A 25,387-nucleotide genomic window follows, 5' to 3' on the forward strand; every position below is an offset into this window, starting at 1 on the left:
GTACTCATTGTAGTGTATGAAGGCCGTATAACCTGGGCAAGCATTTTCGCACATTTTTTGAGGAGGGGGAATAGTAAATTGGGGGATTGCGCCTAGGCACATGAGGGGGAGGTTGGGAACTATTAACTGTCTCGTCTCGTAGTAGTTCAGGACCCATATAAAAGAGACCTTATTATTTATAGTGTTGTTAAATATGAATATGTGAACTTTCCTTGCTGACGTCATATCCCCTTAGTTTCCTCTTATTTTACACCATAATAGTCATACTTTGTTTACATTGTATACAAAATGTAAACTACTATCACTCTCATAACGGAACAAGAAACCTGTGACTTTCGCCTCTGCTTTCAAGTCCGGAACTTTATTATAAGGAACTGCTAATAAATTTATCTTTGAGACAAAAAGTACGAGCTTTCCAAATACTAGTTAATGCACGCGAAAGTAAAAAGTGAAAAAAAAAAAAAAGAGTTAAGGAGTTCCGTTTCATTCTGTTCCGGTTCCAGTGATTTGTTATTATTGCCTTACAGCTATATAGTCACTTACTGTTCTTATGTTATATTCCCTTTCAATTTCTCGACATGCTTCAGCTAGTTTGTTCGCATCGCATATACATTCACACACACGCACTCAACTCTTGTGTCTCAAGGAGTCCAAACAGAAAGTAGGAGTTCACGCAAGGAGAGGGGGGAAAAGATGAGAAAGAAAAGGATATAAGACAAAACAAGACCCTTTTAAGAGATGGCTGTTCAGTGTTATGTAATGAAGACAATGTTACGTGTCTGTGTTACTATGTAGATGCCATGTGACCCTTGTGCTGACCAACCAGGAAACACCGGTGAAAATTGCTGTTTCAAGACTAGAACGAAGAAGTTTGCCTATTTCTTTACTTCATGAACAAAGTAGGTGTACTTGTTGTTAGCAGTTGTTTGTTGTGTTTATGAGTTAGAACGATTTTGACAAGCTTTCAAACGATGAAGTGTCGAAACTTTTGAGTTAATGCTCCAGAAACGTCATCTAAATATTAGTGTTTACATTAATAGTACACGAGTTTTCTGATCTCCGATAAGTCAAGTCGTTATTGTCTACTGCTTACCTGAATAAACGTCTCAAAGCAACTCACTTTAGTGTTTACATCACTAAATATTTATTCGTTTTTTTCCCCTGTGATAGATATACTGAATAGGTGATCTTAAGCAGTGTGTTATTGTGATACCGGTTCCTAGAGGTGCATTGGACTCCGAAGGACTTCTTTCAGCGTTTTCCTTGTAAAGTTCACACAGCTGTTGGTAATTTTTGTGATAAACAAAAAATCTTGTTCGAGTTCATAGCTGCCCAGAGGAAATAAAACGTGTGTGTATCAATCACGTGGTCAACTAAGCTACTCGCTTACAATTTCGTGGAAGAAGAAACAAAAGTTTCGATTTTGCCCAGCAAACGGAGTGAATTCTGGGAGATGGTGCTACGAATGTTCACCGTTCTTGTAAGTACAATTTATCACTAGTTACTAGTTTCCATCCTACACACATTCTTCGTTGTAAATGAAATTTGGGTCAAATACCATGAATAATTTTTAGCTCTAAGAACTATCTATTTTTGACTCCATGAAGAGCTGGTGATCCCCCGAAAGGGATTCTCATAAACCAAGGTTGCCAGTACATACTTGGTATTTACCAATAAGAATAATTGAAAATGGAAAAAAAAAATAAAAAAGCAGTCAAATAGTACACAACTGGGGGCGTGGATTTTAGGACAGGAACAATAGGACTTTGAATAATCTTTAAGGATTAGGACTTTTAATTTCTAAAAATTAATAACAATAAGAATAAGAAGTGTACAAGAGAATCACGTACTATATTTTCAGTAGTTTAAATATAAAATACAAAAATATAAGACATTTTCTTTTTTACATATTTCTATACAGTGGCGTCGAAGTCTTTGGTCGCAATATCCCCAAATTTAATGCCCCTTACACACACACAAAATTGAAAAGATCTCCAGAGTCAATTGCAGTGGTGGATCTACAAATTAAAACCTAGGGGGGGGGGGCAACCAGAACCCAGGCTATAATAAGTTTATCATTAGTTTATTATAAACTTTCAATAAAATATAAATAACAACTTAAATTATTTTTGTCACTCAAAAAAACTGGGGAGCCTTGGCTCCCCTGGCCCCGAGCTAGATCCGCCACCGGTCGGTTGTAACAAAACCAGATAATTTTCTTTCTAGATTAAATTTTATTAAATTTCTGGACTTTTTTGTCTTAGCGTTTTAGAAATCATCATTATACTTCAATTAAAGTTTTACCATTATCAAAGGAAAATTGTCCTCAAAAAAAAAAAAAAAAAAAAAAAAAAAAAAAAAACTAGTGTAACCTGTGTCCTAAAACTCACTATGTGCATGGCGTGGGAGATCAGGCTTAGATTCCCGGAGAGAGCTCATGTGTTTCAGATTCCATGTTAATCAGTAGGTCCCGTCTCATATAGCCTCGCTGCCGAAAGGGACGTTAAATCAAATCAAATCAACTGTGTGCAACTCCTGCATTGATTAGTTGATTGATAAATATTAACAGCTTCTGGGTGCTTTTAACGTCCCTTTTCAGCATGGGGCTGTAGGAGACGTTAATTTTAAATTCGATCTAGATGATCTCGCACCCGAGTCTCACAAATCGAAAGGGTGCATGTGAACCCTATGATCACGAGAGAACTCTTAGTGAGTTTATCTTTAACGTCCCGTTTCAGCACCGAGACAATATGAGATAAAACCTACCGCAACATTGGATCCGAACCACCAGGTGTGCTCACAGTCGCAGAATATGCCCGTGAGGTCGTTAAATGGAATATAATTTTTCATTGAAAATGGTACAATCCAAGTAGAGAATGGTAATTTGGGGGCGGAAAGTTTATTTGGGGTGTAGAATGTTAAATAAGGGGTACAGAATAGTTAATTTTGGAAAGAAGAGTAGATTGGGGGAATAATGACAAATGGGAAGGTTTCGCCTAAACAGTTGGGCGTATTGATACCCGTGCACGCCACTGCTTGTGTTTGAATTGGAGCTAACTGCCTCTTCCAAGAATCGAAGCCGGAACACGTGCCTTTTTTAACCACTCAAGCAGGATGTAGCCTCCTTTCACCTATTGTCAACGGTTATGTTCCGAAGTGCATTTAGTGTAAACTCTGTGAGCAGAGTAAAATTTTAAATCTAATCTTAGTTTTAACTTTCATTGCCTATTCCTTATATACCGGGTGAACTAAAACTCGTGCCAGTGCTGAGCAGGAGATAATGCTACATGTAAAAATAAGACGAAAACATATGACCTTTGAGCTCCGGGGCCTTCTTTCGGCAGTAGGTCCGGTAAAGGTATAACGATGTGACATCAATGAGTACACTGATGTACCATATAAGTATCTGAACGTCTCCACATCGGGACTCGAACCAGACTCACGCACACTATATTGGTAGTTTTGAGTTTAGCGTTCCATTCAGCATCGACGCTATATGAGACGTGGACCTACAGCTTAACGTAGTATTCGAATCACACGGGTTTTCCCCAGAAATCGAACCCGGATCTCCCACCCCAAAGGCGAGTTCGGTAACCATGTAGCCATAAGGAAGTTTACGTGGATTTGGCGGGGGGAGTTGAACATGGATTGCCTGATTGGCAGTCACACGCTTTTTTCCTACTCCACACCAAGCAGGGGAACTTTTCTCTGTTACACGTATCTTGCAGTGTGACATGCGCTGTTGCGACATGATATATTTATCGGGCCCTGACGCTGAGAAAGGTTCTAGGGATCAATTGTCATGTTTCGTTATTATACATATTATCCATTTTTGCAAACGATTCAGTGTCTCAAGCCAACTTACCATGTTTATCCGAAAACTCTACTGAAACCGGAAGTGGTTCAAATTTAATATTACCGGTTTCAATACTGAATTCCAGGGAGTAAAAACAGTAGGGGGTATCGAGATGTGGTCTGCTGCAAAACATTCAGCGTTCCAAATATAAGTTCTGTCTTTTCCATTAACACTCTATTCAAACCAGAAGCAGTTCAAATTAGCCATTTCCAGTTTCAAAGTTTATTGCCATAGAACGAGAACGGTAACATAGCGAGAAGCGTCCTTTTGCTAACCATTCAGTGTCTCAAAGTAAGATACCGTTACTAACTCGAACACTCTACCAAAACTGGAAATGATTTAAATTTTTCACTATTTCCGTTTAATTACTGATTTTCATAGAGCGAAAGTGGTAAGAGATATTGAAATGCGTTTTTTTTTTTTTTTGTAATTGATTTAGCTTCCCAAGAGTAAGTTCTGCTTCTCCAGTAGCCCTGTTTTGAAACCGGAAGTGGTTCAATTTAATCATTACCGGTTTCAACATTTATCCTCATGGAACAAGAAATGGTAATATATAGCAAGAAGTGGTTCTCTGCAATAAAAAGGTATGAAATCTTTGAGCTTTACGTCCCACGATTATTCTCTGCAATAAATTCAGGATCTCAAGATTATATACTATGGCAACCCGCAATACTCTACCAAAACCGGAAGTGGTTCAAATTTACTATTACTTACGGTTTTAACATTTTATTCCTTAAAGCATAAACGGTAAAAGATATTAAGAATCGGATTTTTGCAATCGACTCAGTACCCCTCTATTCAAACCGGAAGTAGTTGATACAAACGACTTTTAGTGTCGGCCTTTATCGCCATACAAGAAAAACAATAAGATATAGCAAGTAATGGTTTTCTGATATGGGTTCAGCGTCCGAGGAAGAGGTTCTATCTTCGACCTTATTACTCTATTCAACCAGTAGTTACAGATGTGTTACTTCAAGTTTAAGTATTAAATGCAGGGGCGTCATTTAGGGGGGACAGGGAGGGTCATTTGTCTCCCACCCTGAGTTTCAGATTGATATAGATTTTATCAATAGAGTAGTAGTAAATGAGTGAAAAACGCGAAATTTTACTTATATCGAGGGGTTTTGCCCCCCCCCCAAGCAAAATCTGAAATGACGCTCCTGATTAAATGATCGTAGTTTGGAAGTCTACTATAGTTTTACACTGTGAAATGAAACTCATTTTTTAAAAAATTAACATTTATTATTAAGGGGCTGCACATAATTTTTATAACTGGTAAAATAAAATACTCACGAAAGCTTTTGTTTTTACCAAAAATGTCATTCAAAAAACTAATATTGTGTTTTCTGTAAAAAAAAAAAAAAAAAAAAAAAAAAAAAAAAAAAAGTAAAATGTATTATTTAATTTAATATTCTATATTCAAGCATCAAATTCATTATAATTTAATTTTTGTATTCAAGTTTTACGTTATATTCTAATATTATGTATTCAAGTACTGTAGGTAATTGGATTACTCTGCTCGTATTTTCATGCTTTTGTCATACATATTCACCAAATCCATATCAAAAATGTTGAAGGGAACCGCAATGGCTTAATGGTAAAGCGTTTTTCTCTAGTGTGTGGGACAAACACCACGTGCGTGGGTTTTCTCGGGGTTCTCCCGTTTCCTCCCACTTTCTTCATTCCACCATTTCATTCATCACTCATCATCACCGTCTCCTTTAGCCTAACCGTCATAATCGTGGGACGTAAAACTTAAAGATTTCATTTCATTTTCTCTAGTGTGTGGAATCCCTGGTTCGCTCCCGGCTCGTTGCCAAGTAGGCTTTATGGTGCGTGGATTTTCTTGGGATTCTCCCGTTTCCTCCTACTTGTTTCATTTCATTATTTCGTTATCATCAATATTGTCTTCCTTAGCCTCCGTGCATGATCATGGGATGTGAAACTAACACTTACATGTTTCTGACGCTTATATATAAACGCTGAATCCATATCAAAGAACTGTTTTCTCGCTATCTATAACAGTTTCTGCTCTGAACCGTTCACATTAAAATTGGAAATGTCAGAGTTCCGTCTCATACAATAGAATGATCAGAGCCAAAATCAAACATATTCTTGGGACATTGTATCATTTTAAAATCAACTTCTTACTATATGTTAACGTTTTTGATCTATGGCGATTATCAATAAAACCAATACTTTCTAGAACCTACTGGTATCCAACACGACACAGTTTGAGAAACATTGATTTAGGTCAATTATATCAAATAGCAATGGGTTATATGGAGTATTATTCAGGTCTGGATATTTCTCCGTTCTAAAATAAATAAATAAATGAAATGTTGCTATTCTTATTTTGTATATACATATTAATTCCGTATGTGACAATTTTGAATATCGTGTTAACAATGTTGCAGGCTATCATTTTGAACCCATAGAAAGATAACTTTCTGTTCTGTTTACAAACATTGACCTATTTTCTTGTATACCAATAGTTCAAAAGTACAGGAGGTCATATAGCATATAATAACACTTTCTTCCATATTCATTGCTCTTCTGATTTTTAACGCGAATAACTAAATATCTTAAACAAATTAGAACAACAATTGCAAGAAACCGAATAAATGCTTTATAAGAACTACTAGTAAATTCGGTTCCATTCAAGATTCTATTCATCTTTAACTTAGTGAATTAACTTACAGTAGAATAATTTAAATGAAATGTACAGTTAGGTTTTGCGTGTTGTTAAATTCTTTTGTATACTTTTGATCACTTGAGGAATTACATTGATGTTAAATTACAAAAATTAAATTCTTATTTTCACATCTGGGAAATATGATCTACAAATTAAAGCAGATTTTTTCAAACTCTGGTCAACTGTCCAGAAATGAACTTTAAGTTCTTGTGGTTCTCTTACAAGGAAGGGTCACGAAGTTGCTCCGCTGAGATCCGAACGACACAATTGTGTTTGCATTTCATATGTTATAACTAGACGAATGTCAAAATTATACGTGCCACCGGGCGGGATATCCTGAGTTACAACATATTTTGTAATTTAAATGCTACAAAAAATTACCTGCTAGAATAATTTGAACCGGATCATTTGTTCGGAAACGGTTGGGTAAATGAGAAGCTCAGCGAATACGTATCCCATCATTTTCAAGGACACACTTTTTGGGGTAAAAAAGAAAAAAAAACTTTGGCCCATTGTCCCCCGCAAGGTCTCAGACGGGGTCCAAATCAAAAGTTTCAAATGACAAGGGGGGGTTAAGTAGCATATTGTTTGAAAGCTGTTACAAAATGAAAAAAAAAATGGAGCAAGTCTCGACTCTCTACAACAACCCTGTGCAAAATGGAAGTGGGTCAAATTGTAAACAAAAACTTAATTGAAAAGTCTATGGCCATCCTAATAAATCGGAAACGGTGAGACAAATGTGAAAACAGGAAAGGGCATGTGGCATTATTTTCAAAGTATAATAATTTAAGTTGAAACGTCTTGTTGCAGAGCCCCCACAGGGTTCCAGGTGGGGATCCAACTAGAAAGTTTCAAATGGCAAGGGACGTTAAATGGCACATCATTTGGAAGCTGTTGTTAAATGAAAGAAGATGGAACAAGTCTTGACTCTCTACAAGTACCCTGTGCAAAATGGTGGTGGGTCAAATTGTAAACAAAAGCTTAATTGAAAATCTTTGGCCACCTTGAATACCAGATGCCCGCTTAAAACCTATGTCGAAAGAATAGGCATTCCAAACTGCTGCAGCTAGGAAAACCAAATTTGGCATGAATGTTGATCAGTACGTGACGAAAAATACGAAATGTTCAAAAACGCGACATCTTAAATTCAAAATGTCGCACTATGTATCCTAACGCATGTCCAGCTCAAACCACTGGTGTTGGAAAAGCAAAATGTGCTATTTATGTTTATGGTCAATAGTAGATATCTACAAAATATCAAAGAGTATCATCTATAATCCAATAGGCTGTCAGCGTGAAAAATTAATTTGTATGTGCTATTTCTTGGAATATTGTGACCAAGCCAACAAAGTTTGACCGAGCTTAATGTACTGAAATGACACACATGGTTTAGTACAGCTCGCCAATCTTGTAAATGAATGTTTTTTTTTTTTTTTGGGTATATCGTAGAGAGTCGAGACTTGCTCCATTTTCTTTCATTTTACAACAGCTTTCAAACAATGTGCAACTTAACCCCCATTGTCATTTGAAACTTTTGATTTGGACCCCGTCTAAGACCCATCTGGGGACAATGGGCCAAAGTTTTTTTTTTATAACCCAAAAAGTGTGTCCTTGAAAATGATGGGATACGTATTCGCCGAGCTTCCCATTTACCCAACCGTTTCCTAACAAATGACCCGGTTGAAACTATTCTGCCAGCTTTGCAGCTTTCACATTACAAACTATGTTTTAACTCAGGATATCCCGCTCGGTGGCACGTATAATTTTGGGATTCGTCTAGTTATAACATATCAAATGCAAACACAATTGTCTCGTTCGGATCTCAGCGGAGCAACTTCGCCACCCTCCCTTGTTAGATTGAGTATTAGTCCAGAAAAGACAGGAAACACATAATTCAAGTGAATTGTATATCACTATAGTTGAGAACAGCAAGCAGTATAAATTATATAAATTCTAATAGTTTATATTATTATAAAATATTCTTGATAAGCTTCAGTTGTTAAGACAAGGAACTAATATTTATTTTATTGAGTTAATGTCAAAAACAATTCAGGTACGTTTAAACTAATATCATTTAAAAATTTAAGTACATAGGTATACAGATATGCTCGAAACTTCAAAAGAAAACAATGAAGAAAAATGATAAAATACCCCGCACAATCCTATCGAAATTGGATTTCGATGGGCTTGCTTGTATTGTGATCGTGAGAGGCATTGATCATTTTATTGTATTTACCAGTAACTGCCACTTCTTTAAAATTATCAAAACAGATGTAGAAAAGTATAGTAATTCTTACGTGACAATTTTGGATTTGGAAAATGAAATTTATACTTTTAACTTGTACTTCAGCTACAGGAAATTGCTTTAAGAAGTCCCTTTTCACTCTCAATAAATGTGTAAAATTCCTTTCAAGTAAATTTCAAATTTTCTCTGATACAGTCCCTGTCCTCTCTCTAAGATTATCTAAACAGATGATGGTGAAAGATGACAGTTTGGATTTACAGAATGAAAGTTACTTTCTAAATCTATACTTCGAACTAGATGAAATTGCTTCGAACTAGATACAAATCTGAAAAAACCGGTTATACCTATGTAAATGGAGTGGTAAGAACTTCGTCCGGTCACCGGCTTTAATCAAAATAACAGCAATATTTCCGGCCAGGCCGGCCAAAAATCGGCGAGTTGGCAACCCTAGCTCCGCATAGCCCGCATTTACTTTTAAAGCCACATTTAAATTGGCCTTTGGAGCATAGTGACTCAGTGGTAAAGCACTCATATCTGGTTGATCCCAGGCTATATGAACTTGTGTTTGATTTCATCGGGTCTGTGGGTTTCCTCGGGGTTCTTCCGTTTCCTCCAACATTCTTTTTTGTCAATGTCTTTCTTAATCATTCATTTTGTTTAGTTTACAGAAATATGAGTAGGACGTAAAACTAAAAGATTTATTGTTTTTGATTTCTCCCGGAACTTAAGAAAGAAACTGAAATATGTAACGTTTCATGACGTGAAATGTGTTACGTTTTGTAACTGAAGTCCATCACTAATACTCATATGAAGTCGAATAGGTCAAAAGGGTAAATATAGGCTTAGTAAGCCAGATATATTGTAATGTACGTAGGCAGGGGTTAATGTGAGGGGTAACGTGGGGTACGTCGTACCCCCACTTCCAAAAATATCTATAGCGTTCCTCCAGTTCCTAATAATGTTAAAGTAGGGAAAGTTAGGCACGGGGAACGGCACGGGCGTGACGTTATGTGTTCCCGTACCCTTTCAGATCCACTTTTACTCTTGTACGCAGGCCAAGTAATATAAAGCCATTCTTTCGATATACAAAAGAGGGATGTTCCTTAAGAGCCTGCCTTACTAAAAATAATACGAAATTTACCATTTTCTTTTGCTTGATTATTCATCAGTGAAAGGAGATAATGAAATGCAAGTTACCACAATTATAGATAATGCTATTCTACAACAGAAATTATGAACTTGAAGAATGTTCAGTGTTGCAACCCATAGAAATTACAGTGTTGCCACAAAAACAATTTCCCTAAAATCTAAGTTAAAACAGCAAGTAGAGGAATGAACTCAACTGCATTTGGTTACGTATCATGTTGTCTTAGTTTGTTGTAAACTACTTTTTAATTAACATTATTATTTAGTTTTAATAACTGTATGTTAAAACTATTTTGTTTATGACAAACTAAATACAATTACTATTTAAAACGTAGTTCACAGGAAACCAAAATAATATGATACGTAACCAAATGCAGTTGAGTTTGTTCCTCTACTCGCTGCATTAACTTAGATTTCAGGGAAATTGTTATTCTGGCAACACTGTAATTTCTATGGATAGCAACACTGAACATTATTCAGGTTCATATTTTCTGTTGTAGAATAGCATTGTCTATGATTGTGGTGATTTGCATTTCATTATCTCATTTCACTGATGAATAAACAAGCAAAAGGAAAATGGTAAATTTTGTATTATTTTTAGTAAGGCAGGCTCTTAAAATCTTTTCCACTCCTCCGTTTGGTCCTCCACTAAATTAAAGCTGGCGTCATTACTATCTAAGCCCGTTCAGATTACTATGCACAATTCAATACGATCTTATCTTTGATTGCTCTCAGTTTAACTTTTCTTTTCAGCACTGACAGGAGCAGAGTACCTTGAATAATATTGACGGATTAAAACCTAATTCCTTGAAGGAGCTTCGTTCGCATTTTTAATTCGCAGTTAATATCTTTTACATGAAGAGTGTTAATACATGAATGCAGAAGACCTATTCCTCATTCTGTACAAAACACAGAAATATACGCGTATATGGGAGTGTTTTGATATAATATCATCTTAGTTCTCCATGTTTTGCAGGTAAAGTCAGAATGCAAAGCTCCATCAATAAATTCTTCTTTTCTCCGTCGATTTTATTCAAGGCATTCTACTTTACTTTGTGAGGCTATAAGGAGACATGCATTGCTGTGTAACGTGGGGTCCGAAAGTACGCAGTTTTACCGGAAAGTGGATCCAAGTCACCAAGCCAAAAAAAAAAAAAAAAAAAAAAAAAAAAAAAAAAAAAAAAAAACTCGCGATTTAGTCACCAGTTAGCTCTTACAGGCTTCTTTTGTACTGCATCATAACATTAACGTACAATCAGCAGCTTATCTCTTAAATATTAACAACGCACATATATTACGCTGAAGTGACATGTCAAAGCTTCAGACAATGTTTATTGCAAGCTTATCTTATTGACTAAGACATAGCGTATACACGTAAAAGGGTAATAACATCAGTAAAGCGTGAAGAAGACATGGAAAAGGGATTCTTAACTTGGTAAATAGCAAATGCAGAATTGTTATTTGACCTTGTATATAAAGCATTACAGGAAACACTGATTACATTATCGCTGAGAACCTCAATCATGGAGAAAACTTTCAATAAAGTGTATCAGCGTTTCTCAAACTGTGGTCGCCTTATGTTGAATATTAGACCCCTGAAAAAAATGACAGAAAATACAAGAAAATTCAAGGGCATTGCATATTACACACAATAGTTGAGAATCAAAGTAAACACTATACAGGTTGTCCCATAAATTTTCATATATAGGAAAAACAAACATTTTGGTATTCACGTACGTCATTTGTTAGATCACCAGTTATAGTTAACTAGTAATAATTTTTCAGATTACGAGAAAATGGACCCTTACTTGATTTTAGCGAACTTTTATTATAAATACCCACTGCACTGACGTAACGCATTTCTGTTCCATGTAGGCCTATATTCGTTTAGATCTTGTACTAAATATCAATTGGATATTTTTTTGTTGCAAAAAAATGACGAAAAGTTCAAAACCCAATTTTGATGGGTAATCAAAGGACTACAAATAATAATAATAATAATAATAATAATAATAATAATAATAATAATAATAATAATAATAATAATAAAACATACATATTAAGGGAGCAAGGTGTGTCTCCATGACAAGTTTGGGCGAATGAGCTCTGTAGATTGTATAAGGTAACATATAATGTCATTGTGATACATATGAATTTTGCCACATGAGTGGTTCCTGGTTTCACTTCGATCATTAGCACATTTTCGGCAGTGGGTGAGAAGGAACGAGGTGGTGACGTAAAATAATCCAAAACGATCAATATTAGTGTCCAATCCATAGTTTTCAGAATCACTGAGAAATAGTGACTGCCGTTTAAATCTAAATTTAACATCTATCGGTTTGGGAGAGCCAACTATCATATAAACGAAGAGAGAGAAATATAACGTTGCGAGCTTGATTGATCGATTAGCGTTTTCGTATCTGATACGAGAAACCCCGATTCGACCTTTGGTGATTTGGCTCAAATTTTACTGTTCCTGTACTTTGCGTCGTATACTGATTAGATAAAAACAATAATAGATTATTTGATAGTTCATTTGGATACCTGCTTAGCATACAATTAAAAATGAGGTAGAAAAAAGGACGACAAACATTTGCGTAATAAATGGTTCTGGTCAACATTAATAACTACTAATCTACCCACTGCTTATTCCCGAAGGTAATTATTTAAGTAACTGGTTCATACTAGCTTTGCTATCTTAAATAGCTTAAACTAGAAATATAATTTATTGAACAAAGCAACGTTTATTTTAAAATAATAAATGCGTGACAGTTCCGCCAACTAACTGAACATATTAGCTCCATCAGACACGGTTAAGAAAAAAAAAATTGCATCTAAATATAACATGATCATTGAAACTAGTTCTGACCTCTCTAGAGCTAATTTCGATGATCATTTTATATTTAGATTAACTTTTTTTTTTTAACCCTGTCTGATGAAGCCATGTTCAGTTAGTTGGCGGAACTGTCACACATTTATTATTTTAAATAAACGTTGCTTTGTTCAATAAATTATATTTCTAGTTAAATTATTTAAGATACCTGTGATCGAGTAGGATGTATTGTGATCAGTTGCAGCTCTTCAGGAAAATCACATCGGTAGATATTTAAAATTTTTATCGCTTCAAGCTAAGCTAAGAAAGCTTCATACAGCTTCAGAAAACTCTAAAGAATTGGTATGGTAGCTAAGCTTCCATTATTTTGTAGCGAAAATTTTCCCCCTATGTTACTTCGCTCATGAACCACCATTGATTAAGATTCATCTTTTTATATATATGGAAATCTTTCAGTTAAACGTCCCACGATTATGCTCTTTAGATTAAGGGAGTCGACGATTAACGCAAATGAATGATGATGGAATAATTGATGGAATGAGAAAGTGGGAGTACCCCGAGAAAACCCACGGACACGATGTTGTCCACCACAAACTTACTTGGCCAGGGATCGAACTACGGACCCCTCTTACAAGAGGTAAGCGCTCTATCACTAAACCACTGTGTTCCCCATATGTATGGGTCTTTGTATAACAATAAGAGAATTAAGAACATGGTTCTTAGTGAAATAGGAGTATTTATACAAATGGAAGACTGTTAAATTTCTCGTTTTGTATTTTAACTTCGAAACTGTGATTTTTAGCAAAACTTCAACTTCCACGCACGAGTACACAAAACAATCACAATATCAGGATGGGATCGAACTTGGCCAATTTGCTGTAGACACCTGTTCCATAAAAATATTACTTTATTAAATAAGAGCGTGTATAAAAAGAGAAGAAGAACAAAAGGAAAAGATGAAACCCGGAAGAGTGTACGAATATACCCAAGAAACAGAATATCAATCAGTAGGCCTTACACATACGTTTGTGAAAAAATTATGTTTATCTATAATATCAAAGTTCAATGGCATTTTGTCTTACCATCTTGATGGCGTGAGTTTACTAAATTCTTGAAAGCAGCATGTTGGATCATTGCCTGAGAGTTATTTTAACGGAAGATAAGGATCAAAAAACGGATTCAAAGCATCCAGTATATACTAGTATATACTGGGTGACTACATCTGTGACCTTTAGTGGTATTTGCATATTTCCTCACTCTTCTGAATAATGTGTGACAACTAATATCTTCCACAGTCTTCAAATTATTATTATTATTGTTAGAAAAGTTGATTTGCATTGGAATTCGAGAAATGATGAGGATAAACACACACAAACATGAGTGCAACAGTTTAGAAGGTTATTCTATTGCCTTTTGTTTCATTAGTATTGCTAAAGTTAAATAATATGAATTAGCATTACTTTAGAAGCCAATTTGATAACAATTTACAATGTACAGGTATTTTACTTTATAAAGTGTTGTTTTGGAGGTACTCATGTGGGTATTTCAATATCAGTTATGAATCATTAAATTTGATCAGTGTATTCAGTGATTAAGACATGGTTCTTTTGCTTTACATACTTATGCATCATCGAGATTCTGGAGAATGAGATATACTAATCTTATTAGAAAAGGATTCCCTTCTATATTCAAGTGTTATCCTTTTAGTTATAGCTCTTACTAATGAAAACAAGCACGCACTTAAGCCATGAGGATACAAGAAACATATCTGAAGCATTAAGGATCACCTTTGAGATTCTTAATTTTTAAGATTTAAACATTTTCAGCCGCATTCTGAGATGTTTTCACATGTGATTAGCGTCGTATTAAGAATTTGAATAAATCGTAATGTCGACTTCTATATTTAAAAACAGGGGCTGCTGTGGCTCAGTAGTAGAGCGTCCACCTCTGGTGCGTCGGGTCCCTGGTTCGATCCCAGCTTGCACCAAATGAACTTCATGGTGGGCAAACACTGTGTGCTTGGTTTTTTTCGGGATTCTCCCGTTTCCTCCCACTTTCTTCTTTCCACTATTTCATTCATTTCTCATATCATCGTCTTCTTTAGCCTAGCCGGCATAATCGTGGGACGTAAAATTTGAAGATTTCATTTCATTTTTTATTTATAAACACATTGGTTAGGTTATACACGATTTATATCGAAAAAAGTCAGCTACGACTTTTCCACAGAATTGTCCAAACACATTAATACTAGCCAAGGTAAAAGAGAATTGTTTCTCTCTTCTTAATAAGTCATTCTAGGCGATAAAATTTCTCCATACTTTTCTTTCCTTTGCTACAAATATTAATATACGTATATTATAAATATACTAGCGTCAATTATCCACTTCGCTGGGTTAAAATAAGAAAAAATAGTACAGTGAAACCTCTCTAAAGCGGACAGCCGTGGGGAATCAAAAATTGTCCCCTATAGAGAGGTGTCCGCCTTAGAGAGGTTTCAATATTTTCTTACGTAAATTAATAATCAAGGTAATATGCAATTAGAAAAAAATATTTTTGCATGAATCATGTATTTACGAATATTACAGATATGTTACTGTACCTGCATTATTCTCCGCCATCCAATACTCTATGTTCGAGGCACAACATGGAAATAAGATGTCATAGTTCTCTACACTTTACACTTATCACTACTTCCTACGTTTTCAGTATGTCGCTTTAATTTGTGGGTTAATTGCAGTCCAGAAATGTCCTTTTTGAGACAATATGCATACCTGCGGGCAAAAAGCACTAAACTTTTCTTCTGGTTGGATAGAGATTCCAGCGGGACACTAGCATAACGTCTCATCCCAAACAGCGGGCAACTGTGAATCACTTTTGTATCTAAAACAGCTTGAGTAGGAGTGGATGCAAGCAAAGGACATAAGAGTGTTGTTAAACAGAGACGCTTCGTCTGGGTTGATGAACAGACAGTTGAAGGAGCAAAATGTTGTCTCAATGCTTCCTTGGTGACACATGTATGAATTACTAAAAATGTATTTTTAGTACACTTTTCAACTTGCTTCTAGAGAAAGTGTCCGTAATACGGAGGTAAATAATACCTATAAAAAACAGAAAAGACTGTCCGTGTCCGTACTAGAGAGTGTCCGCTTTGGAGAGGTTTGCTAATATGTTTTTCCCTATTACAATGTTTGAGGATTACAAAATATGTCCGTTACGGAAGGTGTCCGCTTTATAGAGGTGTCCGTTAGTAGAGGTTTAACTGTAGTGTGTTCCGTTAGCCATTCACTTTTCTACTACAGTGAAACCTCCCTTAAAGGACACCTCTCAAGAACGGACACCTCTATAATACGGACAGAGTTTTTTGTCCCGGCAAAATTGTATGTTCTCTTACAGAACAAAACCCTCTCTTTAACGGACACTCTCAGATACGGACGCGGACAGTCCTTTTCCCCCCAAACGTTTCAATAACCTCTTCATAACGGACAGGAATTTTTCTCGGTTCTGCGATATATTACAGGAGACAGAAAAGTTTTCTCCCCACAAGTGTATCTATCATGAGTCTAGACCTGGTGAGCCATCAAACAGAACAGCTTCAAGCTGAACTTGAAATTCTTCTTTGTTTATGCCCGCAATAAACTGTTTTCTGATGGAAATCCTAGAAAAACTTCAATAAGCAATAACATTCATGCAGGGTCAGTCGTAAGACCAAGAATTCCATGCAAAAGATCTTCACTTCCCTAACAAATTTAGTTCTTTTTCATCTGGGCCTTGCATCTTTCCCGACAATTTCTTAACTAACAAAATATTGTTTGTTTTACAATAATATTTTCAACGAGCAATGTTTCCTCTCTTACTTTTTTGGAAAAGCAACATTTTTCTTTTACGTATGATACTGGAACAAGTCTGGGTTTGGGGTTTTCCCAGCTTCCTTTTCAGTTTTACTAAGAGGATATTCTTTGTGATTGGGACTGGGTCAATAAACATATGCACTTCCAATAACTTGCCTTTCATCCATTCCGCCAAAGAACGAATATATTAACACATTCTCCAGTAATAATAATACTGTATTTAACGGAAATGAATTTCTCTTTCATCCTTCCCAGTAATTCAAATAGTACTAAATAGAGTATTTTCATGTGGAATTTTCCGTATCTACGCTCATGCATAATGCATTTACTATATATTACTGCATACAATTACCATTGTGAGAAATTAAATTTCTGTAACCTCTCTGTAACGGACACCTTTTAATAGCGGACAAAAATTCTTGTCCCGTTGGTGTCCGTTATTCAGAGGTTTCACTGTATTACTGAAGGGCTCTCTGATAGACGGTGTTTCTTGTCTTAAAAATTGAATATTACTATTGTGAGCTGAATTTGGATTTAAACAACATCAAAAATATTACTGTTCATCTCAGCGACCTCGAGCGAAAGCTATGGATTCTGCACTAATATCGGTCATTTTAAATCATTAAGTTGCACCCTCAAAGTGAAATGATTAAAACTATACGAAACTCGAATCTCATTTATGTTTTGATCGAAAATTTGATCGAGATCGGTTGGGTGGTTCAAGAGTTATTAACAGGTTGACTGCCAAGGGTGTGGTTTGAGGGTATTGGGCCCACGAGGCCAATATTACAATTTCTTCTTACCTTTGGCTTGATTACGGATAGTTATATCACATTTTTGTCGCGATATTTTGTTTCTCCCGAAAATGTACCAAAGGGAGCCGAGCACCATATGTGATTCTCATGATGCTCAAGAACCTGGATAGGTTAGTATTTTGTGATATCAAACATGAGCATCATCTATGGTGCTCATGACCCCACAGAGAAATAAGGTGAGCACCACATATGATTTATTGATATATAACAACAGGCACAGGCCTAATTACAGTGTTACATAGTATATACGTTATACAAATTATATAGGTTAATAAAACTATTGGTGATAATTACATTCGGCTTACTGAATTAATAGACTTCTTGAAACTACTTACATCCATTGCCAGTACATCAAGGTTGAAATTTTCTTTAACTAACCTGTTGTAGGTTGCACTAACTCTCCATATAGGTGATATGCTTAAGACGTTTGTTTTCGCTGTCATACAAAAAAATGAATGACAATGCATTGCGAAGCAGTGCGCAATTTAGTGGATGGTACTTGGATATATATTTGTTCGTTAAGATCAGGACAGTCTATTTTGTCATGAAAGAGTTTATGTAAAAATAATAAATCAATATTTCTTCTCCTGAGTTCTAATATTTCAAATTAAAAATTTTCGACAAGGTTAATGCAGCTTTCAAATGTTGGGTAGAATTTTGTTTTCTTAAGTGTAAGAAGCCTTAAAAACTTATTTTGATTACGCTCAATCAAGAATGAGTAGGCTCTTTCTGTATATTAGGGTTCCATATATTACTACAATATTCTAATTTCGACCTGACGTATGCGTAATACAGCACAATTAGAGTTTGGTCATTTTGAAAATCTTTACTGACTCGATACACATATCCAAGATTTTTGTAGGCTTCTTTGCAAATAGTTTCAATATGTTGAATAAAGGGAATTTTGAATAAAAAATATACCCCAAATCCCTTATAAAATCAAGCTTTTTCAGTTTTACCCCTAATATTGAATAGTTATATTGAATATATTTTTCTTTTCTAGTGAATGTTCGATAACTGCATTTACGAACATTTAACTTAAATTTATTTTTTTACACCAAATTTCAAGATTTTGTAAGTCACTCTGAAGTTCTAAACAGTCCTAAATTGTTTTAATTATGTTGAATATTTTAAGGTCATCAGCAAAGAGTAGATTTTTAGAAAATTGAAAGCACTCAGGAAGACCATTTACCGCCAAAATGAAAAGTAGAGGTTCCAGATTCGAGTCTTGAGGGACTCCAGATGTTGCATGAAAGATTTGAGATTTATGATTACGATACAGTACAGTTTGTTTACGATTTTTAAGGTAGGAAGCAAAGTATTGCATAGTTGATTTCGAGAAGTTAAAGGATGCCAGTTTGTTTAAGAGAATGTCATGGTCAATGACGTCAAATGCTTTAGAAAAATCAGTATATATGACATCTATTTGTCCTTGCTTGTCAAGTTCCTTCGAAATGTAGCCTGCTATTAGTGCTAGATTTGATACAGTAGATCTGCCCTTCAGAAATCCATCTTGACTGACAGATGCTGGTTTAACATGATCCATTATTCGCTTATGCAGTATATATTCATACACCTTGGCAAACGCAAATAAGGTAGAGATTGGTCGGAACTGTTCAATGTTACTAGCTGAGCTCGTTTGGGTATTGGACACACAACTGACTTCTTCCATTTATCAGGAAAAATACATGTTTTTATAGATAATTTAAATATAATATTCAGAGGTTGTAAGAATATATCTGAACAACCTTTCACAATGTACGTTGGGATCATATCCGGGCCACTTGCTGTTTTCGATTTCAACTTCCTTACTGCTTCTTTATTTCTTTTTCGGACATGAGAGGTAGTGAAAATATATCAAGAAGAGCACTGGAACGATCACTTAGAGACATGCTCGATACGTCATAGTCCGCTCTTAAGAAGCCATAGACTGAACTAAAGTATTACCCGAATGCTTTAGTATGTCCCTATCATCAGTAAGGTCGTGACAATTGTGCTGTATGCGATCAGAAGACAAGTGACGCGATTTATTTTTAATGAAGGACCATCATAATTTCGGATCATTCTTTAATTTATCTTCTGTGCTGCTTAAAAACTCTTTATAAGCAGCAGTTATTTCTGCTTTAATTTCTCTACGCAGTTGACGGAATTGCTCTTCATGGTACTTAGTGTTGCCTACACTGAGACGACTTTTTTTTTTTTTTTTTTTACGATGATACATTTTACGTTTAATTTTATTAATAATAGTCGGGGTAAACCATTTAGGGTAGATTTTATTAATTACTACACTGATTTCTTTTTTCTTCTGCTTTTAGTAGATATATAACAGTAGATGTGAAATATATTCTTAGGACACGGAATCTATTTAGAAAGAAAAATGGCTTTATCGTGATCAACGTTGAAACCGGAAATGACTTATTTCCAACACTTCCGGTTTGAATAGAGGGTTATGGAAGGATATAGGACCTATTCTTGAGGCGCTGAATCGATTCCGAACAAAGCACTTCTGGCTACATCTTACATTTTTGCTTGCAGACCTGTCGATAGACACACACACACATTTATATCCGATGTATGACTTCTTATTGTTATGGATAGCATAATTTGCAAATGTAAAAATCAGAAGTTGGAGATAAAAAATAGTAAAGATACGTTCTCAAAAATCTTTGAAGGCTTTAACCCTCTGTGTCATGAATTAAGGAATTTGAAATAAATTACATACTTTTTTGATTCTTGCTAACCTTTTTTCAGTATAAATTTAAACTGTATTAGTGTAAATCACCAACAGTCATTTAAATGTGGGATTCCAGTATGTGATACATATACCAACCGGTACATGTGACAGATGTAAGAATGGACGAGATAGGTCATTGACCAGAAACAGGCAGGTAGCCAGTCCAAAAATTTAGGGGGGACCGGCTGAAGTTAGGGGGGGGCGATCCAACAATATTATAGTTCATCACCATTTCATTTGCAAGCCTACCGTGAAAATTTTAGAGGGGGGCCAGCAAAAATTTAGGGGGGCCGGCCCCCCTAGAATCTCCCTGGATACGGGCCTGGCCAAAAATGCACGGGAAAATCATTCCTGAAGCATGCATCGTTCAGTTGTTTCAAGAAAACAATAATTCCTTTTTTGGATTACAAGAGGGATTGGCCCTTGGAAGCACATATTTGTTCATCTACTGTTGGATTCTCTTCCACTGATTTTTTTCTACATTTCCGCAAAATCCATTACAAATCGCTGCAAAGATGCGTTTATTGCACAATATGCCCAATATGGCGCTCCAATGGTCAGAAATTTCCACTTCTTGAAAACACCAGAGTTTTTTTGTCGTTGTGCAAAAAGTTCAATTTCCCTTCGCACTTGGAATGCTTTCTGCTCTCTAATTCTCAGATTTGCCGCAAGGTAGCATTAGCAACGAGAAACTGAACAACTGGTTCCTTATGAATGGGTGAGAAAAAAGATCTGCATTCGAAAGTAAGCGAAATGTGTACATACTAGAAACAGAATGTCGACAAGTGCCAAAAACGACACATAATATGCTATAGATGATTAAGTTTTGTCATATCGTCCTTTAAATGGGGAGAAATTGATTTGTCGTCGTGAAGTATTCCTGGTTGCATAAAAGTATGAATGGACCGGGACGTTGTAAGAGATGTGTATATCCTACATTTACTGAACAAAGGAAAATATTCTTGGACATTTAAGTACTAATGAACAACTTGCAATAGAACGAAATTATCATATAGGTTGAAGCAGAGACAGATTTCGGATAACCAGTGCTATTCAACTCGAACATTTCCTTCCTTTCTTGGAACCACTAATTCCTATTATTGTTTCCCGTGTCTCTGACCCTGAAGGAGCAGTTTGTATTCCTAGAAAATTGATTTCTTCTATTATTTCATTTCCTTTTTGCATCGACAGATCCTGCAATTTCGTCCTTATTCTTTGTCATTCGTCGCTGTACATATCTTTAATATTCTTCCTGCAATTTCATGTTTTGATTTACTTATTATTTATTTATTCTTCATCATTCGTGGCTATACATATCTTTAATATTCTTTTTTTCTTTAAATCCATTACTTTGCTGTATTCTTACCACCATGATATAGCTGTATATAATAACGAGTATACCCACATGAAAAAGGAACAAAATTACGTAGATCTTCCTAGCATATACCTATACTTACTATATTAAAGTCTCTGTAATAACATCTACATAAATGTCAGTATACATTATGTATGAGTTCTTTGAAATCCATAAAATATTAAGATGACATATAGCAACACAATTACAGTGTGCAAAATCCAGATGCTAATTTGCTAATTGTACTATGCATGAGATTCACACAATTGTTTTGTCATCCGAAATACTATCTTTAGATTGATTGGATTAGAAATTGTTTCGAAGCAAAACAAAATTCATCACCAAAACACTGTAATGTAATAGTTACCGTATTTTGTGAATAGCCCCTTACTAGAATCAAAGAGCTCTGAGGCCCAAAGCGCTTTATTTAATTATAAATAAATAAAAAAAAACAACATTAAAATGAAAGAAAGCACTTTGTATAACAAACGGGGTGAAACCTGACAATATCATTTTGTTTTCAGATTTATTATCGAATTAGAAATGTTAGAAAAAATCTAAAAAATATAATTTGTGGGCCTCCGAGACCTTCCCCCCCCCCCCCCTTTGGTATTGCTAGAGTTAATAAAGTAATGCGCGTCGATGATCATATTTAAAATTGAAAATATTATTTCACAAAATAAATAAAACTTGATGCAACTTCAGAGAAATTTTGCAGTCACCGCAAGTCAAAGAAAACAAGTATTTTGATTTCAAATTGTTTCTGAAGCCGATTTAATTTTTTTTAATTTCAAATTTTCGCACGTTTTTCCACGTCTGTGCACTAAAATTCCCCACAGGGAAAATGAGCTGAAATCATTACTGATAGCGAGAGATTTTCTTACCTCTTCAGTCTTTAGGATCATCGTCTATGGTGTTCCTAGATTTCCTGGGAGTTTCTTAGCCGCTTAAAAATGCAAGGAAATCATAATACCATAACACTGGCTTGTATATCTGAGCTTCTTCAGCACCGGTTCGAATAGACTTGTTTACTTTAGACAATTCCTTCCTGTAAACACTTCGAAGAGAATTAATTTTCTTCACAATAGTTTCTCTGTTTGCAGTGACACCGATTTCTTTGTACTTACAGTATATAACATTCTTATTCGTACACATTGTTTTTTCAAACAAAATATTTAATTTCTCCATTAAACTACAATATTGTGCTAACTAATTGTCACATTTGGATACATTAGGGCTTCACAAACTGAAAAACATAGAAAAATTAATTCGTTACAAATTAAATATTAATTAATAAAAACAAACAATGAGAGAAGCCCTATTTTCGTACAACTTTTCTATTCGTACACGGGCTATTATACCATAAAGAAATAAAAGAAAAAAAAAACACAAACTTGTTAAGTCTAATATTTTGAGGCATATCCCTTTGCCTCAATTACTGCTAGACACCGTCTCTTCATGGAGTTTACAAGATTTTTGCACTTTTCGGGGCTTATTTTATTCCACTCAGCTTCCACAACACGTTTGTTCCTCTTTTGATTTCATACTATTATATGTTTACGAACCCGCCATTTCAAATTTGCCCACAAATGTTCAATAGGATTTAAATCGGGGCTTTGAGGCGGAGTTTGCAGCAATTTCGGTACGTTCCAAATCAACCAAGACATGCTAAGTCTAGCCTTATGTTTACTGTCATTGTCCTGTTGAAATCTGTAGACAGGGGGCATACCCATTTTTTGCGCACTTTGCTTGACATTGTTCTTTAATATGTCACAATATACATTAGCATCCATAATGCCATCAATAAACTGGGTGGTGCCAACTCCCTTCGATGACATACAGGCCCAAACCATTAGTGACTCACCATCATGTTTAACTGTGGGGAGTGTGTTCATATTATTATTATCTGTGCTAGGTTTTCTCCATACCCTACGTACCCCATTTGACCCAAAAAGGTTTATTTTCGTCTCATCGGACCATATAACACTATCCCAAAATTCTTGATCGTTATCACGATGTTCTTTTGCAAATGCAAGGCGCTTCTTGCGATTCTCCTTACTTACATACGACCTCTTTCGCGCTATTTGACCATGATACTCATGTTTCCACAACACACGCCGGACAGTTTGGTCACACATCTGCTTCCCGGACACATTTTCGGGAAGTAGTTCGGGGACACTTAATTTGGGATTTTCTCGAACACTTTGAAGAATGAAACGTTCTTCGCGTGCTTTTAATTTACATTCCTTTGGTTTCCTCGGTAAATTCCTCGTTGAACCGTGCTCTCTGAATTGTTGTACTATGTACTGCACAGTGGAGTGCGAGATATTAACGGTACATGTTATTTGACGTAAAGAATTTCATCTCAGTGCTAAGTTTATAATTACATCTTTTAGGTCGGAACTCAGCTCCTTCTGCTTACCCATTTTGATCCGTGGTGTTCGAAGGAAAGCACGCGCTGCTCCTACCACTACACAAGAGTCACCTACACCACCCACACTGCTTCAATACAAAACGAAGAATACTCGTGAATGATAATATTAATGTACGAATAGAAATGTTGCATGAAAATGTGGTGTTTTTCTTTAATTATTACTATTGGAAAGTTCTTAAAACTATTTTGGATTGGTTTTTAAATTGAAATGTGTGATCGAAACCTCCTTTACTCATATACACATAGTAGGTATAAAAATTATAAACATAAAGTACATACATGTTACATTTTTTCTCGAAAATTCAGGTGTACGAATAAGAATGTTATAAACTGTATTAATTGGGACATCGTAAGCGTGACTTTCCTTGTCCCGGTCGCTATATTCTTTTGACTTAACACGCCACGGGCATGGAAAGTTACAATTCTATAAACTCCGTGAGAAATTGGCTGGAACACTACCGAAGATCAGCCATCGCTTCCCAGTTGTAACTAAAATGGAGCAAATGCTTGAACTGAAGACGGAGTGACCGTCTACACGCTACGACTTGTTTAAATATGTTGCAAATGTTTGTGCTAATTTGCTCAGTCTTTTAGCTCCATGTACCGTTTTCGTTCAGTTCGGAAAACTGCACACCTTTCCTGTCTATACGCTAACGTTTTGCTTGCAACGTCTTAAAACTGCACAGGTAAATTGTTGCCAAGACGGAGCGTGTAAACCAGCCTTAACATTTAGTGGAACAGACCTTCTCTACATTACCCTCCTTTTGCTTAAATATGTGGCACGAAGTTTGATCCCATCGTTTACGTTTCTGAGTGTCTTGCTTCTTGTCTTGAATAGGCTGCCCTGGTGTGAATTAGCTGTGCCAACCTAACCGTGTGTATTAAAAGTTTTGTCTAGCACGTGGTTGGTTGAGTATACTGTATGAGGCTTTGTTCCGTTGTTCAGTTTCCTGCTATACTGCGCCTCAGTTTGGTTGTTTTCACTTTGATCAATATGCGACTATTCTAATTTTGCGTCATCTATGTCTTGTAACTACTGAATGGCTCATTCATTTGCATAAGAGAACCAAGCCCAGAGCTTAAAACAGTGTTAACTTTTTCATGCTCACTTTGATAGTTGGATTTGATTTCCTTGCGCATTAAACGCCCATATTTTCAGCTCTTCTTCAGTGAACAAATACAACATGTCTAATAAATTTGACTACATTGGACAACTAATATATATCTATTATACTTCTATTACGACTAATTCCTAGTGGGAACACTTAGTCGAAAAGGTGTAAAGCTCTTTTTTTTTTTTTCAGGCCAGCCAACCTGATATTGGCATCACACAAATACCGGGATGGTACTTAAAAGCCCCTAGCCACTTCTTTCCTTCCTCTTTCCTAGGATAGTTGCTTTCCGAGGAACGTCATCCCTCATGCATG

The 25,387-nt window shown here is 35.7% G+C and overlaps 1 protein-coding gene across 1 annotated transcript in view; it reads left to right on the forward strand.

Moving 5' to 3' along the window:
• The first annotated feature begins 563 nt into the window (after nt 1-563).
• LOC145694707 (uncharacterized) overlaps nt 564-25,387 on the forward strand; it is a 114,237-nt gene continuing 89,413 nt past the window's right edge. Inside the window, exon 1 of the mRNA XM_081771237.1 lies at nt 564-1,480. Within this exon, the coding sequence (XP_081627363.1) occupies nt 1,454-1,480 (27 nt within the window). The 5' untranslated portion in view covers nt 564-1,453. The remainder of the gene's footprint in view (nt 1,481-25,387) is intronic.

Source organism: Thermobia domestica, chromosome 1 (assembly GCF_964235325.1).
Source record: "Thermobia domestica chromosome 1, izTheDome1.hap1.1, whole genome shotgun sequence".
Classification (NCBI taxonomy): domain Eukaryota; kingdom Metazoa; phylum Arthropoda; class Insecta; order Zygentoma; family Lepismatidae; genus Thermobia; species Thermobia domestica.